The sequence below is a fragment of the Anguilla anguilla genome, chromosome 5 (assembly GCF_013347855.1).
Source record: "Anguilla anguilla isolate fAngAng1 chromosome 5, fAngAng1.pri, whole genome shotgun sequence".
In the NCBI taxonomy this organism is placed as follows: Eukaryota; Metazoa; Chordata; class Actinopteri; order Anguilliformes; family Anguillidae; genus Anguilla; species Anguilla anguilla.
Window position 1 is genome coordinate 7753488 of NC_049205.1, and position 16645 is coordinate 7770132.

At 45.8% G+C, this 16645-nt stretch overlaps 1 protein-coding gene across 5 annotated transcripts in view; it reads left to right on the forward strand.

Annotated features, from left to right (window-relative positions):
• Positions 1 to 16645, forward strand: part of LOC118226826 (prominin-1-A-like) — a 28283-nt gene that overhangs the window by 1540 nt on the left and 10098 nt on the right. For 2 of the 5 annotated variants that reach the window (XM_035416762.1, XM_035416760.1), the window contains exons 2-19: positions 5474 to 5532; positions 6442 to 6468; positions 6916 to 7121; positions 8654 to 8774; positions 9121 to 9184; positions 9563 to 9652; positions 10623 to 10646; positions 11467 to 11684; positions 11996 to 12070; positions 12414 to 12477; positions 12894 to 12902; positions 13198 to 13357; positions 13721 to 13873; positions 14253 to 14376; positions 15519 to 15622; positions 15928 to 16012; positions 16134 to 16280; positions 16464 to 16535. In XM_035416762.1, the coding sequence (XP_035272653.1) occupies positions 5474 to 5532; positions 6442 to 6468; positions 6916 to 7121; positions 8654 to 8774; positions 9121 to 9184; positions 9563 to 9652; positions 10623 to 10646; positions 11467 to 11684; positions 11996 to 12070; positions 12414 to 12477; positions 12894 to 12902; positions 13198 to 13357; positions 13721 to 13873; positions 14253 to 14376; positions 15519 to 15622; positions 15928 to 16012; positions 16134 to 16280; positions 16464 to 16535 (1802 nt within the window). The remainder of the gene's footprint in view (positions 1 to 5473; positions 5533 to 6441; positions 6469 to 6915; positions 7122 to 8653; positions 8775 to 9120; positions 9185 to 9562; positions 9653 to 10622; positions 10647 to 11466; positions 11685 to 11995; positions 12071 to 12413; positions 12478 to 12893; positions 12903 to 13197; positions 13358 to 13720; positions 13874 to 14252; positions 14377 to 15518; positions 15623 to 15927; positions 16013 to 16133; positions 16281 to 16463; positions 16536 to 16645) is intronic. The other 3 variants (XM_035416761.1, XM_035416763.1, XM_035416765.1) reach the window with 3 other exon arrangements.

A 16645-nucleotide genomic window follows, 5' to 3' on the forward strand; every position in this document is an offset into this window, starting at 1 on the left:
GGATACTATTGATACTGTTAATTCATCCAAGTTCTTTTTTTGCATCCCATGATATCTTTGCTCTGTAGACTGAATCCCAAGTCACTGTGCTCTGTATAAATATTGCTCTCTTTGGTTGTTAACCAGTGAGCAGGTAGATTGTGTAGCTCCTGTACTTTTAAATGCAGCTCAGTGTTTTTATGATAAATGATATGATAAAAAGAATCAGATTTTACTGTAGAGCTAATCAGATTAGCATGCGCTTCTGTCACGTCACCCACCACCACTTTTCACTCCGTAATCCCCCAGCTGAGCTGCGCAGTCAGTCCGCAGTCCCCCAGCTGAGCTGCGCAGTCACTCTACAGTCCCCCAGCTAAGCTGCGCAGTCGCTCCGCAGTCCCCCGGCCGAGCTGCGCAGTCACTCTGCAGCCCCCCTGCTAAGCTGGGCAGTCGCTCCGCAGTCCCCCGGCCGAGCTGCGCAGTCACTCTGCAGCCCACCTGCTGAGCTGCGCAGTCACCCCGCAGTCCCCCTGCAGTCCCCCAGCTGAGCTGCGCAGTCGTTCTGCAGTCCCCCAGCTGAGCTGCGCAGTCACCCCAGCAGTCCCCTAGCTGAGCTGCGCAGACTGCCACACTGGTGATACCTGTCTGTGCAGAGCAGTAGATTTGTCAGGACGAGTGAGGGAGTTCAATGCAGAATGAACCCCCCCTCCATGACTGACATGGCCCCTCAACCCCCCCCCCCCCCCAACACTGACACGCCCCCCCCCCCCCACCCTAAAGTAACACATTATACATACTTTTTAAATAGAGGTTCTCATGTAGAGATGGCTCACATTCTCTCTATGTCTGTTCAGTGCAATTGAGTGCAACACCACTCCCACTTTGCAATGAGCCCAACTATGACGTCTGCATTGCTGTTCCGTACAGCAGGAGACGGTGAATAGCCGTTTAAACAAATAAAACGGCTATTCACGGTTAGGAAGACAGAATTGACCTTCATTTTTTCATTCATTTGACAAGCTTATTCATAAAATGTTGCTAGGATACCCTGGACTCTGAAACTCTCAGGTGCCTGGTGCCGTCCGGTGGTTATAAATTCCTGATCTGCGTGAAAGTCTCCATCGCCACTCGGCCTCCTGTGCAGATTACAGGATTAGGTCTTTTACCCAGCATGCAGTGCACATGTCATTGTTTCTCTGGTGGTCAGGTGCTGTGGCCACAAAAGTCCTCTCAGAAATGAGGTCAGCATTTGTAATTTGTCTCTGCATTTTAATTTAAGCTTCTTGTACAAAGTGAGCTTTTAAATTTTTTGCCCGTTTTGTGTAATGGGTTTATCTGGCTTGAGGCAGGCTGTGCATCATATCTCAAATGTCATTTAGACTTTCCACCATTTGTTTTTCTCCAGAAATGTCTAAGACATGACTGAGACAACACCCGTCATCAGCTCAAAGCATGACGAGCTGATGAATCACTTGAATTTCAGCAAAAAAAAAGTCATTGTTTCTCTGGCTCTGGATAGCTGTGAGCACTGCTGTAGATATTCAATCTTTTCATTTTTTATTCTTGTATCCTATAATATTCTATTATATTCTGTGGATTCTATAAAATGAGAATTTAAATTTTTTTTACAAACAATAGTTACATTGGCTAAGCCTACCTGGATTTATTTGGACTGGGAATATGACCTTCCAGTATCTGTTTGTTCTTCTCATGTGATATTTACATCTGTTTAATATGTGAATTTCAAACCTTTTGGAAAAGGATCATTGACATATATTGTTATACTGTAATATAGGCTTGCATAAGGAAAACTGTACTCACAGGACAGACGTAAAGAATGTATCATTCTCTGGAGCAGTACAGTCGTAATACTGTGTCTTAGCTTTGCATAGTATTTCTTTAATTTACTATTGTTTGCCATTTGCTTCAAGTGAGAATAGTTTATTCAGTTTGCGAGCTACCTTGAGCTGAAATGATGGCTTGTCCAAAGGTGCTTTCATTCAAAGTCACATTCTGTGTGCCCTTCCCCTGAAAGCCCACCAAACCTGTCTGATTTCTCATTTTGTAGCTGTATAAAATCAGGGCTTGGATATCAGTCTGGTACCCTTCCAGCACATTCCATGAGACTGAGGAAGACTGCTGTCAGCTCTTCCGGCTCCCCAAACACTACGGTGTCTTGGAGGAGGGGTGTCCTGGCTGGGGGGGGGGGGGAGTGTCCCTTTCCCCCGGTCAGGGGTACCAGGAGGTTTAAGGTCTTAAGTAGACCCCATGCTGGGGACAGGGTGACACAGAGGGGCTAGTTTACTGTCGAACCGAAGGACCGCTTTAAGACGATTATCCATATGCTGGTGGGGCAGTGATCCAGCCTGAAATAGCCTCAGAGGATCAAAAAACAGCCCATCACTGCAGCCAGGAACCAGAGCTGATCCTTCATCTCTCCATCATTATATTCACCCTCCTGGTCTCTGTGTCCCCATCATTATATTCACCCTCCTGGTCTCTGTGTCCCCATCATTATATTCATCCTCCTGGTCTCTGTGTCCCCATCATTATACTCCCCCTCCTGGTCTCTGTGTCCCCATCATTATATTCATCCTCCTGGTCTCTGTGTCCCCATCATTATATTCATCCTCCTGGTCTCTGTGTCCCCATCATTATACTCCCCCTCCTGGTCTCTGTGTCCCCATCATTATATTCATCCTCCTGGTCTCTGTGTCCCCATAATTATATTCCCCCTCCTGGTCTCTGTGTCCCCATCATTATATTCATTCTCCTGGTCTCTGTGTCCCCATCATTATATTCCCCCTCCTGGTCTCTGTGACACCATCATTGTATTCCCCTCCTTGTCTCTGTGTCCCCATCATTATATTCCCCCTCCTGGTTTCTGTGTCTCTGTCACTCTTGGGTTCATGCCTGGTGCTGCCCAATTTTCTTTTGTTTTTCCACTGTGAAGAGTCTGTGATAGTGTCTTTGTAAAAAGCGTGATACAAATAAAATTGAATTGATCTGAAGTGGACTAGGCAGGGAATAGGAGTCCAGTGTTTGGTTGGATGATAGCTGGGGTTTGATATATCGAACCAAGTGCTTCGCCTATGGGGTTATTTCAATAGCTGTTAATACTACAGTTACATTATAGTTAACATTGCAAGAATAATTCTATTATTATTAATATTTTACTCTTTATTATTCTTTTTTTCCTGAAAGCTTTTTCACATTCCAATCACATATACATTTAAAATGGCACGGAATGCAAGAAAGCCTTTTGACACAATGACAGCGAACCCGAAAGATGTCTTGACAGGACAATGACAGCTCTCTGCAGCGTCTAGTTGCCGATTCACTCGATTTAAAAAAAGACTCCACTGTTCTGAAACACAGGCTGTCGTTTTTTATCCTGTGATAACCTCTCAACTGCTCCAGGGGTAACATGGCCATGGCATGCTAATAGCTCGTCTTCAAAGAGTTCAGATGTGACGATATTTTGAATGTGCGATTCGGTTTCACGCGTGCGGTGTCTATTGCTGAGGATGTGATTTGGTTCAGCTCAAGAAAAAACCCTCCAATATTTGAATTAGAGTTTTGGCCATACAAAATAAGCGCTGGCGTCGTAGCTATTGGAGAGAACATTTTGAATATTGTTCTGCGCTTTTGTGACCCGGGGGCATACGCACTTCGTGGCTCTGGTTTAAAAGCGGAGATTTTCACTTTGATGAAATATCATATATAACATTTGCATTGAAAATTCCGGAGCACTTTCCCTAGTGTCATGTATCAGTTCAAGGCTATCGGACGGAACACCTGCATATCGGATTTCTGGAGGGTTATTATTTCGTACTTTTAGCCAAACTGGTTTCAGGTGTATGCGCTTCCATATTTACGTTCACATTTAAAACCCAGCTGACTTGGGAACAGAATAAATGGAGGTCTGTGGGGCCACTGGGCTTGTAATGGTCCTTCAATAGAGAGAGACTCATTTCTCTAGTGGGCTGCCAGTTCTATTTTACATGGGCATTCATGTGCAGAATAAGAAAAGAGCACAGCACACTTAAGCTCTGCCGTTTTATTGCCAACATTTGATCTTGAAGTCTTCATCAGGGCAGATGAAAACATGATGATGAAGACTTGAGTTCATGTTCAAGTACTTAAAATGTTGGTAATAACATTTCAGAGCTGAAATGTACGGTGTCCTTGTCTTCTTTTATGTAATCACCAGAACCTTATGACGTTAAAATTATGGAGTGCGTTTATTTTCCTTCCTTCCCCGACTTTTCACACAGATGTTGGTAACGTGCTAGACGTGCACCATTTTAAGAAGCGATGAGCAGAACAGGAATGCATGCCTGCATGTGCGGATGGTTCTCTCTCAGGGGAGGCGCTGATTGGCTGAGGCAGGTGGCAGCACTTTTGTGGAAGAGGCGATTGGTCGAGGACAGGTGGGAGTAGTGCTTCTGTGGAAGAGCCGATTGGCTGAGGAAGGTGGAAGTGCTTCTGTGGAAGAGCTGATTGGCTGAGGCATGTGGCAGCAGTGTTGATCACGCTGTCGTGCTCTCTCAGAAGGCTGTTGATGCAGGAGAGCGTTGATGGCAGGTGCGCTGTGTAATCCCATTACCTGGCCGTAATCTCAGTGGCCGCATGTGACACGCTCAACACGCCAGCCCACCCTCACCTCCGTGACACACATACGCATGCAGTACTGACACACTGATATACTGACAGTACAGTACTGACGTACTGATATACTGACAGTACAGTACTGACATACTGATACTGACATACTGATGGTACAGTACTGACCCACAGATGGTACAGTACTCACCCACTGGTACTGACAGTACAGTACTAATATACTGATACTGTCACACTGACAGTACAGTACTGACCCACTGGTACTGACAGTACAGTACTAATATACTGATACTGACACACTGACAGTGCAGTACTGATACTGATATACTGACAATAGAGTACTGATGTACTGATAGTACAGTACTAACACACCAATAGTGACATATTGACAGTACTGTACTGACATGCTGACAGTATAGTACAGACATACTGATACTGACATACTGATAGTACAGTCTAAGTATGACTGTATTTTATGCAATATTATTGTCACCGACTTAATAATGCCAGACACTTTTCCTGACATCCTGACAGTTTTACAGGTGTGTGGCACTTTTTTTTAACTAATACGCCAGTTCAGATTACAAGACATAACAGAGAAGATATTTTATTAAAAAAGAAATATGGGTATGAAGGTTATTTTTAATAAGTAGCATTGGGGTACTCTGTATGGTAGCAGTGGTTTGTAAGGCTGTTTATTCATACTTTGCTGCAGGCAATGCCAAAGCAGTGACATTTCACGTTTTTTATTACGTGAAATGTGAATTTTCTTCAAGGCAAAACTGTTCATAGTGACCTTGGTAGTGTCAGTCTGTCATGCAATGTTTCATGACGAAAGGCTGTGCTTGTTTTTCCCATGTCATTCCAGATCTCATCGTCAAAGTGGCCCTGCAAAGCATGGGAGAGCTCCAGACGGAATATAAGAAGGTATCTGTGCGTGCACGCGCGCGTGTGTGAGCGAGCGTGTGCACGCGTGTGCGAGAGAGTGTGTGCACGCATGCGTCTGACACAATATGCAGTAAATTTTCATAGCATTGCCAGAGGAGACGTGTGGTATGGAAACGTCTGTGGTGTCTCTGGCTGCTTTTTGCTGCTCGGATTATGCAGTCTGTGCGTCATTGTGTGGGATGAATGACTGCTTCATGTTAGCAATGAATTCCACGATCTGCCCTGGAAGAGCTTATTTGTTCATTCAGTTACAGCAAAGATCTATTATTTGATTAAAGATGATTAAAATATGTTTTGATGTTACTCTTTTGTTAGAAGGATAGGAGGATATCTGCAATACATTAGGTCTATGACTGGCAGTTTAAGATGCTCAATATACCTGGTTTGTGTCGATTTTGAATGTTTTGGTTTATTTTGTGCTGATTTAGAGTCTTTGCGTGTGTTTTGTGTCAGTTTGAGTCCTGCTGTTTGTTTTGTGTCCGTTGGAGTCTTGCTGTTTGTTTTGAGTTATTTTGAGTCTTGCTGTTTGTTTTGTGTCCGTTAGAGTCTTGCTGTTTGTTTTGAGTCGGTTTGAGTCTTGCTGTTTGATTTGAGTCAGTTTGAGTCTTGCTGTTTGTTTTGTGTTTGTTTTGTGTCAGTAGGAGTCATACTGTTTGTTTTGTGTCAGTTTGAGTCTTGCTGTTTGTTTTCAGTCAGCTGGAGTCTTTCTGTTTGTTTTGTGTCAGTCGGAGTCTGGCTGTTTGTTTTTTGTTGGTTGGAGTATTGCTGTTTGTTTTATTGGTATTGCCTTTGGATTCATCACTCTCACCGGTTGCTGTCACATTGTCTTCTGCATGCTGCTCTGTCTGCCTGCCTGCTGCCTGCTGCCTGTCTGCTTTGGCTACGCAGCCAGAGAACGTAGTTCTGTCACTTCAGGTAATGCACCCCCCCCCCCCCCCACCCCCACCCCCACCCCTATTCACACTACCCCACGCCTGCAACCTCTATGTTACATACTGCATGCCGTACTGCATTTAGGCCTGTAGTAGCTGGTGATGTAGTAATGTAATCAGGGTGTGCGTGCGTATGTGTGTGTGTGTGTGTGTGCGTGCGTATGTGTGTGTGTGTGTGTGCGTATGTGTGTGTGTGTGATGGCTCTGCTCTCTCTCTTGCAGGCCGTATATACTATGAGATTGGGTTTGTGGTGTGTGCGTGCATGTGTGTGTGCGTGTGTGTGCGTGCGTGCGTGTGTGTGTGTGAGTTCTGCTCTCTCTGTTGCAGGCTGTATACTATGAGATAGGGTGTATGGTGTGTGCGTGCGCGTGTGTGTGTGTGTGTGTGTGTGTGTGCGTGCATGTGATGGTTCTGCTGTTTCTCTTGCAGGCCGTATACTATGAGATAGGGTTTGTGGTGTGTGCGTGCGTGGGGGTGCTGTTTGTGCTGCTGACGCCGCTGGTGGGGCTGTGCTTCTGCCTGTGCCGCTGCTGCGAGAACTGCGGCGGGGAGATGCACCAGCGCCAGCGCAAGAACGCGGACTGCCAGAGGGGCTTCTTCACCACCGTCCTCATCGCCACCTCCGTCATCATCACGTGAGTGAGCAGTCACCCCCACCGGCAAAGCAACGTGCCAGAGGGATTCTCAGCAGTTAACTTATTTACATGCTACAGCCTGCCCAGTATGCAGCCCTGCGAGAAAAGCTATCATTTAAGCACATGCACAGGCTGTGCAGGTGAGATCCGATCTACCCACCAGTGTGGAACTGGACTGTGTACCACAAACACCCTGAGCAGCACTTTCATGTGAAGAGACAGAGGCTGAAGTAAAAGAGCACATAGCTGTCTAATGAAATGTAGCTGTATTATGAGGGAAACATGGGATGGCACAGTCAGCCAGCGTTAGCGAGAAACTAGCAACCGCGCGGCGAATCCCTGATATGCTTCACCCCACCCCCCACCTCCACCCCTGCTCCTCTGCCATTGGCCAGGCTGGGGTGAGGGGTGGCGGCTAAAGTTGATTAGGGTAATTCCCCGTGTGTGGGGGGGGGGGGCCATGATTAAAATAGCAACAAGGTCAAAGGTCAGCTGGCCTTCGTGCGGTCAGGGTGAACTTTGTAGGGCCTTTCTCTGCATGGTTCTCACAGGACAGCCGTACAGTAGGTGTCTTTTTTATAGGTTCAGTAAATCTCGAAAGAAAATCTGCATCTGCTGAATGTTATCTGCTCATCCCAAAAAATTCATTCAAAAATAATTATTACTTCTACATCAACAGCAGTTGCTTTTTTGCTTGAGATCAGTCATGAAAATTAATTTCTGGCAACATAAATCAGTGCTGTAAGGTTATGATCAGCCTGGTCATGTTCATAATACCATCATTTTATGAGCAGCCTGGTCTGGCTTGTAATACTGTACAGTTATGAGCAACCTGGTCTGGCTCATAGTGCTGTAAGGCTATGAGCAGCCTGGTCAGGCTCATAATGCTGTAAGGTTATAAGCAGCCCGATGAGGCTCACAGTACTGTAAGGTTTTGAGCTGCCTGGTCAGGCTCACAGTATTGTAAGGTTTTTAGGTAGCCTGGTCAGGCTCATTGTGCTTTAAGGTAATGAGCAGCCTGGTCAGGCTCATAGTGCTGTAAGGTTATAAGCAGCCCGATGAGGCTCACAGTACTGTAAGGTTTTGAGGTAGCCTGGTCAGGCTCATTGTGCTTTAAGGTAATGAGCAGCCTGGTCAGGCTCATATTACTGTAAGGTTATGAGCAGCCTGGTCTGGCTCATATTACTGTAAGGTAATGAGCAGCCTGATCAGGCTCATAGTGCTGTAAGGTAATGAGCAGCCTGGTCAGGCTCATAGTGCTGTAAGGTTATGAGCAGCCTGGTCTGGCTCATGGTGCTGTAAGGTTATGAGCAGCCTGGTCTGGCTCATAGTGCTGTAAGGTTATGAGCAGCCTGGTCTGGCTCATAGTGCTGTAAGGTTATGAGCAGCCTGGTCTGGCTCACAGTGCTCTAAGGTAATGAGCAGCCTGGTCTGGCTCACAGTACTGTAAGTCTGTAGCCTTGCCAAGCAAAGCCCTCTCAGCTCTTAGTAAGATGGCAGACGGTCATCAGCGTGGTGTCTTCCTCTTTCAGAGCTGGCGTGCTGTGCGCTTACGCTGCCAACCAGAACCTCACCAACCAGCTGAAGGGCACCAGGAGGCTGGTCAACGCCAACATTAAAGACCTCAAGTCCTTCGCCAACGAGACCCCCGCGGTAAGCAGCGTGGCTTTGTGATTGGCCATCCAGACGTATGAACTATGCCCGCCGTGTGTGTGAAAGGGGTAGAGATATAGCATAGTCCATGAAAAAAACAACAGGAAATCCTTTCAGACAAACTGCGACCGTAACATTTTTGTGTGTGTGTATGTGCGTGCGTGTGTGTGTGTACATATATGTATGCGTATGCGTACGTGAATGTATGTGTGTGTAAATGTGTTAAGACAGCTCTGTCCCAGCCTAAACATACTGCAGTGACTGTAAGGATGCCTCTGTCCTTAAGCTATTACATCTGCCACTAAACCCATGTTTTTTGGCTGATGACAATCTGTTTGTATTTCAGCAAATCGACTACCTCACTGCTCAGTACAACACTGCCAAGAACAAAGTCCTGTACGACCTGGACAGTAAGTGCAGCAGGAGCAGTGCATCATGGTTTCTATGGGACATGCACATAATGGTGCCATTCTGAAATATCTGTGATTATGTGTGTGTGTAGCACAGCAGGTATAGAATGGAGGTCTGATTTATTGTAGGCATGCTAATGCCATGGAGACTGCAAATGCTACATGCTAATGCTATAGACAGTATAGATGCTTCATGCTAATGCTATAGAGACATGAAATGCTACATGCTAATGCTATGGAGACTGCGGAGAAATATATTTCTAAATATATATATATATTTCTACTAAGATGCAGTCTAGATTTTATCATGTACTTTATAATCAATCATATGAGTCCTGTTCATCACATTCATTCCCAGGCTTGCATTTGTCCTTTCAGATATTCACCAGCTGCTGGGAGTTAAAATTCAGGCTCAGCTTGGAAAAGAAGTTCTTCCTGCTCTCGATGCAGCCCTGAGCATGGCTTCAGGTATGGTGTGGCCTCAGTACAGTGGCCTCAGTACAGTGTGACCTCAGTACTGTGACCTCAGCACTGTGTGACCTCAGTACTGTGACCTCAGCAAGGTGTGACCTCAGTACTGTGACCTCAGCACAATGTGACCTCAGTACTGTGATCTCAGCACAGTGTGACCTCAGTACTGTGACCTCATTACAATGTGACCTCAGCACAATGTGTTCTCGGCATGTTGTGACCTCAGTTCTGTGTATGAGCCACACAAAGCTTTTCTCAGAATGTAGCATATATCACTCAACCAGATTAATTGAACGTTTGCTCGTCTTTGATTGGCTCTGTTGTTAAAAACATGAAATCCTACAGAGACTTGACCAGTATCTGGGGACTCATTCTAGAGATTTCTGTTCAGTTAATGACAGAATCCAGATAAACAGGGCTTTGGTGCCAAACGTCTACATGATGCATTTCTTATAATTATTCTCAGGGGCTTGTTTATATGTACAACCCAATTTGTACGACACAGCTGTATATCTGTGAACTGTTGTTGCATAATTAGCCACTGGGGGGAGTTTTGAGTTTACGATTTGGGAGGTTCCTGCAACATTTGTGTTCTGGTAAGTCTAGTTATCATTAGACAAGCAGGGTCTTTTAGCATCTTGCATTTTGTCTTGCATGCATTTCATGCTTAATAAAAAATATATATATTCTCATATTTCTATAGATTTTCCATGACAGAATAATGTAGTTCAATTGTATTGTTCTGTTTTGTTTAGTAAATGTATTAATTAAATCCTGTCTGATTCTCCATAATTAGATTCACATTATTTACCTGCTCTCTTTATTTCTTATATGAGATTCTACAGCTGTTTATTTCTCGGTATATTAGCCTTTGTACAAAGAACATGCCCATTACATATTAGTATTAATATTACATAACTGAGCTTGCTCTTCATTCTCATACTTTTGTTTTTTTTTCTTCTCAAAGTTAAAGTGGAGATGGCAATCAAAGGTAAGAAGCACTCTTCCCCCCAGTACATTGCTCTCACTCCTGTTTGGTTGCATGTGGACTGGTCAAAACCCATCATGGTGCTTCAAGATCTCAGTCTCCTGAGGTTCTGGACAGGGCTGGTGGAACTGGTGTGTAGAACAGAACATATCGCAACAGGGAACACTGTGATTGGAGAGTTTCTCTTTCTGTCTGTTTTGTTATAGTGAAGGTGAAGGGCTCTAGATAATGGACACTGTGCTGTAGGATTATGTTTAATTCTGCTTTGTGTTACGTTATGTTGAACTGCGGTGGTAGCTGAACTGGGATTCAAAGCCCACTGTGCTTTTATTTTTTTAAAAACAAACACTTTCTGTCCCTTTATACTTCAGGAGAACTGAGCTGATTAAATAAACACGCTGCTCTCTTTCTTCTGGTGCTACCCACCTCCTGTCTTCAGGAGATTTCAGCCAATTACTGTGGGAAACACTGAGAGTCTTATCTGCTGTTGGGTCCCAGTATAGCTCTCAGGCTAATTCCATACGCATACTCTTACTCATGCGTTCAAGCAGCAGGTTTGTTTTTGTCAGCCTAAAACAGAGCAGTTGTAAATACTCTAGATGAAGTGTCATTAGGGCACTGTTTGTGTAGTGAGTGATTTTGGAAGGAAAGTGATTTGAGGAAGTGAACAGAAGGGGTTCTGCCTGGCTGAGTCATGGTGGGTTTTGGCCAGAACTGCCCACCTTTGGTGTGTGTGTGTGTGTGTATGTGTATATACGTGTGTGTGTGTGTGTGTGCGTGCGTGAGGGCCTTTGACGCTGATGTGCTCTGTTGCTGTGAGCAGCGATGCGGGAGACTAAGGAGGCTCTGGAGAACGTGAGCGCCGCGCTGGACACCCTGCAGGGCGGCAGCACTGAGCTGCAGACCCTCCTGAGCAACGTCAGGTCCAGCCTGGGCAACACGCTCAACGACCCGGCCTGCTCCAATGGCGCCGTGTCCCACACCTGCAACACCATCCGCGGCACGCTCAGCCAGCTGGGCATCAACGCCGACTTCACTGGGGTGCGTGTCTCCCCTTAACCCCCCCCCCGCCCCCCAAACCTCAGTTTCGCTGGTCTGTTTAACAATGCTGTGATTAAAGTTCTCCCATCCCGCCCAAACCTCAGTTGGGCTGGTTTGTTTAACAGTGCTGTGATTAAAGTTCTCCCACCCAGTTTGGCTGTTCAGTGTAACAGTGCTGTTATTAAAGCCCCCTCCCCCCCCACCCCCCTCCTGATTGGCTGGTCTCTTTAACTGTGCTGTTATTAAAGCTCCCCCCTGTTAGGCTGGTGTGTTTAACAGGGCCTTTATTAAAGTTCTCTTGTGCTTCTCAGTTGCCTGAAGTGGGTCAGCAGCTGGAGAATGTGAACACTGTTCTAAAGACTGACCTCAGCAACATCGTTCAAAAGGTGACCAAGGACACCATCGTCACACACACACACACACATACTCCTGATGGGATGCCCTCTGTCTTCACCTGCTACCTTGGAAACCTGCTAGTAAACTGCACCAGATTACCTACGTATTTAAAAGAATTGAGTCCTTTTATTATATGTCAGACAAATATAGTCAAATACATACTCATCAGTTTGTGTTTGCATGCAGGTGTGAGCATGTTACTGAGAGTGTGTGTGCTTGTGCTTGTCTGAGTGTGTGTGTGTGTGTGTGTGCGTGTGCGTGTGTGTGTAATTGAGTGTGAGGGCATATTTTCACAGTGGAGCTCACTCTTTGTCCTGTGTTGTATGATTCCAGGGGTATTCCTCGTTTAACAACACTCCCAGCATGGTAAAAGAACAGACCAGGGGTGTGGTTCTAGGTGAGAGAAAATGCCATAATTGTCATTTAAAATATCTTTTGTTCTTGCAAAATATCTGCTACACATTTCACTGTCCATGCAAATTTGACTGTTTGTTTGATTGGTTTATTTTTTTATTCATAACCATTCATCTCACCTGCTTTCTTGGGGGCAGACTAGCAAACCTCTGCCCAACATGCTATGCTAAAAACTTTTTATCTTTCACAATTTCCACAAATGTTTCCTCCCTTGACAATATTTTACTTTCTGATCTTCAAGGTGGTGAGAGCCTGAGTAAAACGGTTTCTTACATGGATGCCAGTCATTATCTCTCTTTCAGCATCCAAATGAGAACTGAAATGCTTTGGCGTGTTTGGAGTTAATCACTCAATGTGTTCCTTCTGTTTTTCTGCTACTGCTGTCTGTGTCTTTCACAGCCTTGCCTCGTAAGTGACGTCAAATTATGTAGTTTGACAGCCTGTGGCTGTGTGTGTGCGTGTGTGCATGTGCGTGTGTGTGCTAGCCCCTGGCTCTGTGTGTGTGTGATAGCCTGTGGCTCTGTGCGTGTGTGTGCATGTGTGTGTGTCTGTGCAGAGCTGTTCCTGCGTGTTGTGTATATAGTCATACAATGTTGTCCTACTCATAGAATTGAACACAGATCCCAGCTCCCTGCTGTCACCTCTAGTCACACCCCAACATTGTTCTCGTTCTGCTGAATTTATACACCCCTCTCCCACACAGGGGTCAAAGGCGTGCTCGACACCATCGGGGGAAACATCACCGCCTTCGCCAAAATGTTCGCCATCCAGGACTCTCTGGCCAACTTCACCCTTTTCCTTACAGAGAAGCAGATGATGATGGAGGCCTTCTACCCACAGATCGACCAGATGGACTTTTACAGGTGCCCCCCCCACCCCATACCACCACCATCAACCACAACTGTCCCAGGATCTCGATCTCAGTTCTGTGACGTGAAAATGCAACTCTTCCCTGGCTAAATCTGCACTGTGTTTCTACAGCAGTGTGGTTGTAGTAGTTTCTGTAAAGCACACCCTTTCCATGTGGCTTTTCAGTCATAAGAAGAGATGAGACCACTCTGAGAGATGGATGGTGACAGAGAGCAGACTAAGGGCATTCTGGTGGTACCATTAAAAGAAGCAGTCTCCTTTCTTCAAAAAGCTTCAGGATATTCCCTGTTCAGTCACGTCTGCAAATGTGTTTGTCATGTTGGTGCTGAGAGCTGGCTCTCTGGCTCCCCCTGCAGGTGGGTCGGCTGTGTGGTGGTATGCTGTATGGTGGTGCTCATCCTTGCGTTCAACTTCCTGGGTATACTGTGCGGAAGCTGCGGTTACGACAAACACGCCACCCCCACCACCCGCGGCTGCCTGTCCAACACCGGCGGCATCCTCCTCATGGCGTGAGTGCCCTCAGCTCTCTGCCTAAACGCCGAAACACCCTGTCAATCACCAAAATGCCCTGCCAAAACATCAAAAACACATTTCTGAGTGTGTGGGATGTGACCCAACACTCTTCCTCGGAGGGTGTGGGATGTGATCTAACAACCTTCTTCTTGAGTGTGTAGGATGTGATCTAACACCCTTCCTCTGAGTGTGTGGGATGTGACCTAACATTATTTCTCTCTAAGTGTGTGGGATGTGATCTAACACCCTTCCTCTGAGTGTGCTGGATGTGATCTAACAACTTCCTCTGAGTGTGTGGAATGTGACCTAACATTATTCCTCTCTGAGTGTGTGGGATGTGATCTAACACCCTTCCTCCTTTGCTGTCGGCATCAGTGGAGTTGGCTTCAGCTTCATCTTCTCCTGGGTGCTGATGGCCTTGGTCACTACCACCTTCGTCGTCGGGGGCAACGTGGAGAAGCTAGTCTGTGAGCCTTATGAGACCAGACAGCTTTTCAAGGCAAGTCGAGAGATAGGGGCCTAGCATTCACACCGTGTTACACAGAGCAGGGCATTACGCACACAGGGCGTTACACAGAGCTAGATGTTACACGGACTAGGGCGTTACACAGAGCAGGGCGTTAGACAGAGCAGGGCGTCACACGGACTAGGGCATTACACAGAGTAGGGCGTTACACAGAGCACAGTGTTACACACGACAGGGTGGTACACAGCACAGAGCAGGGCGTTACACAGAGCAGGGCGTTATACGAAGCAGAGTGTTACACAGAGCTGGGCGTTAGACAGAGCAGGGTGTCACTCAAAACAGAGGAGCTGCACATCCACACTGCTGCCTTTAACACAAACCACGGCCTGTTCCCCAGTCTCGTGTGCTTTTCTGCTCATTTCTGTCCGGATATTACCCCACAGTCTTCATTCATTCATGCATTCATTCAGTTTCTCTGGAGAACACTGCTCTGGATTTGTGTTCATTACCAGTGAGTATGACTCCCACCAGTAACAGGCACCTCTCCTCAAGAGCAGCATTGTTCTCTTGTACTTCAGCGATTTTACTGTTGCTATCATTCATTCCAACCAATGTTTTTCAAGGGAAACAGATTTGTAAAAAGTTATAAATTAGCCTGTAACAGAAGCCGTCCCATTCAACGCAATGAAAAACTGCATTTAAACTGAGAAACTTAAGGAGGGAGTTTTCGTTAAGAATCCACGCCACAGAGACTGCAGTGAAACACAGCCGACAGAAACTGTTTTATTGAAACGCTCGATAAACTGCAATTGCTGAACAGGACACATTTGATGCTCGATGAAGTACGATTGCAGACCGGGACACATTCGATTCTTTTTGGGTAGTTAGGAAACACATTTCAAGAGGATTTTTTTCGATCTTGTCTCATTGCCATAATCTTTGCTCGCTGTTGATGTTGGCATCCCGTAAATACTTATATAACGCTCTACACAGGGGCGGCTGCTGTTACTGTGGACTGGTGGAACACGTGCACAGAAGTGTGCTCTGCACATTCACACTATGGACCGTGCACTCTAAAAACTTAACGAATAGAACAGTTTGTGTATCATAAATTATTATGATGTTGATACTGTTTCCTTGTGCTCCTGACCAGCATGAAATATTGCCTTCAACAGGTCATGGACACTCCGTACATGGTGAACCCCAAAGCACGAAACATCCTCCCAACCATGCTTTTTGGCAAACCGGACCTGGACCTCACCATAGAGAGCGTTTACAGGTGAGCAAAATTTGATGTCAACCTCACCATAGATGGCATGTCCTTGTAAGCCAAACTAGATCTCAGCCTCTCTATAGACACTCTATTGAGTGTACCAGTTGGCAAAACTAGACCTTTGCCTTACCATATACAGAGTGTACCAGTAAACCAAAATAGATCCATTCCTCACCATACACTACCCCAGATGTGGACCTCACCATAGAGGGAATCAGGATGAAATAACAAAGACACAGAAGCATTTGTGTTTCACAGAGCAATTAAATGTTTTCTCTCTCCCTCTCACTCTCTCTATCTCTCTCTCTCAGGAGCTGCAAAGAAAATAGAGGCCTCTACTCTGCGCTGAAATTGGACAATCTCTTCAATGTGCACACGTTCTTGAATATCAGTGTGGTGAGTGAGAGTTAGTGTTATGGTTCTCACTGTGTCCATGCTCTCAACCAACGCTGCAATTACACTGATATTTAATTTTCAGGAAGTAATACCTCTGGTAAAGGCCTCTTTTTATTTTCAGTACACCAAGGATCTGACTAAACTGTTGAACGAGGTTAAAGTGGACTTCCGGGGGATTGTGTTGCTGGAGGCCGCGGGGAGGGAGAATCTCATGCAGTTTGCCAACACAGGCATTGGGGGCATCAACTACGCTGCTTACCTGGCTGAGGTGGGGTGGGCTCTGACACAAGTCTGCTCTCCTGTTCTCTCACATACATTACATACACAGCTGTGCATAAGCCTGCTACGTGCAGCATGAACCTGACGACTCAAACTCATATGTATCATACGAAAGGCATTTGAGTTTATGTCTGTGCATATGCATGCGAGTTTACTTCTGTGGACTTTACAGGTAAACAAAGGTGTGACACTGGTGGACCTGCTGTCATTTGCCAATGAGTTGGAAGCTCAAGCAGACCAGCTGGTGAGCTCAAATAAAATCTAATCACGTAAAGTATCAGAATAGCGCTTCTGCATAGTGGCTAAACACCGGCTCCCAAATCCCCGCTTTAGTAGATAGTAGTGATTTTAGTA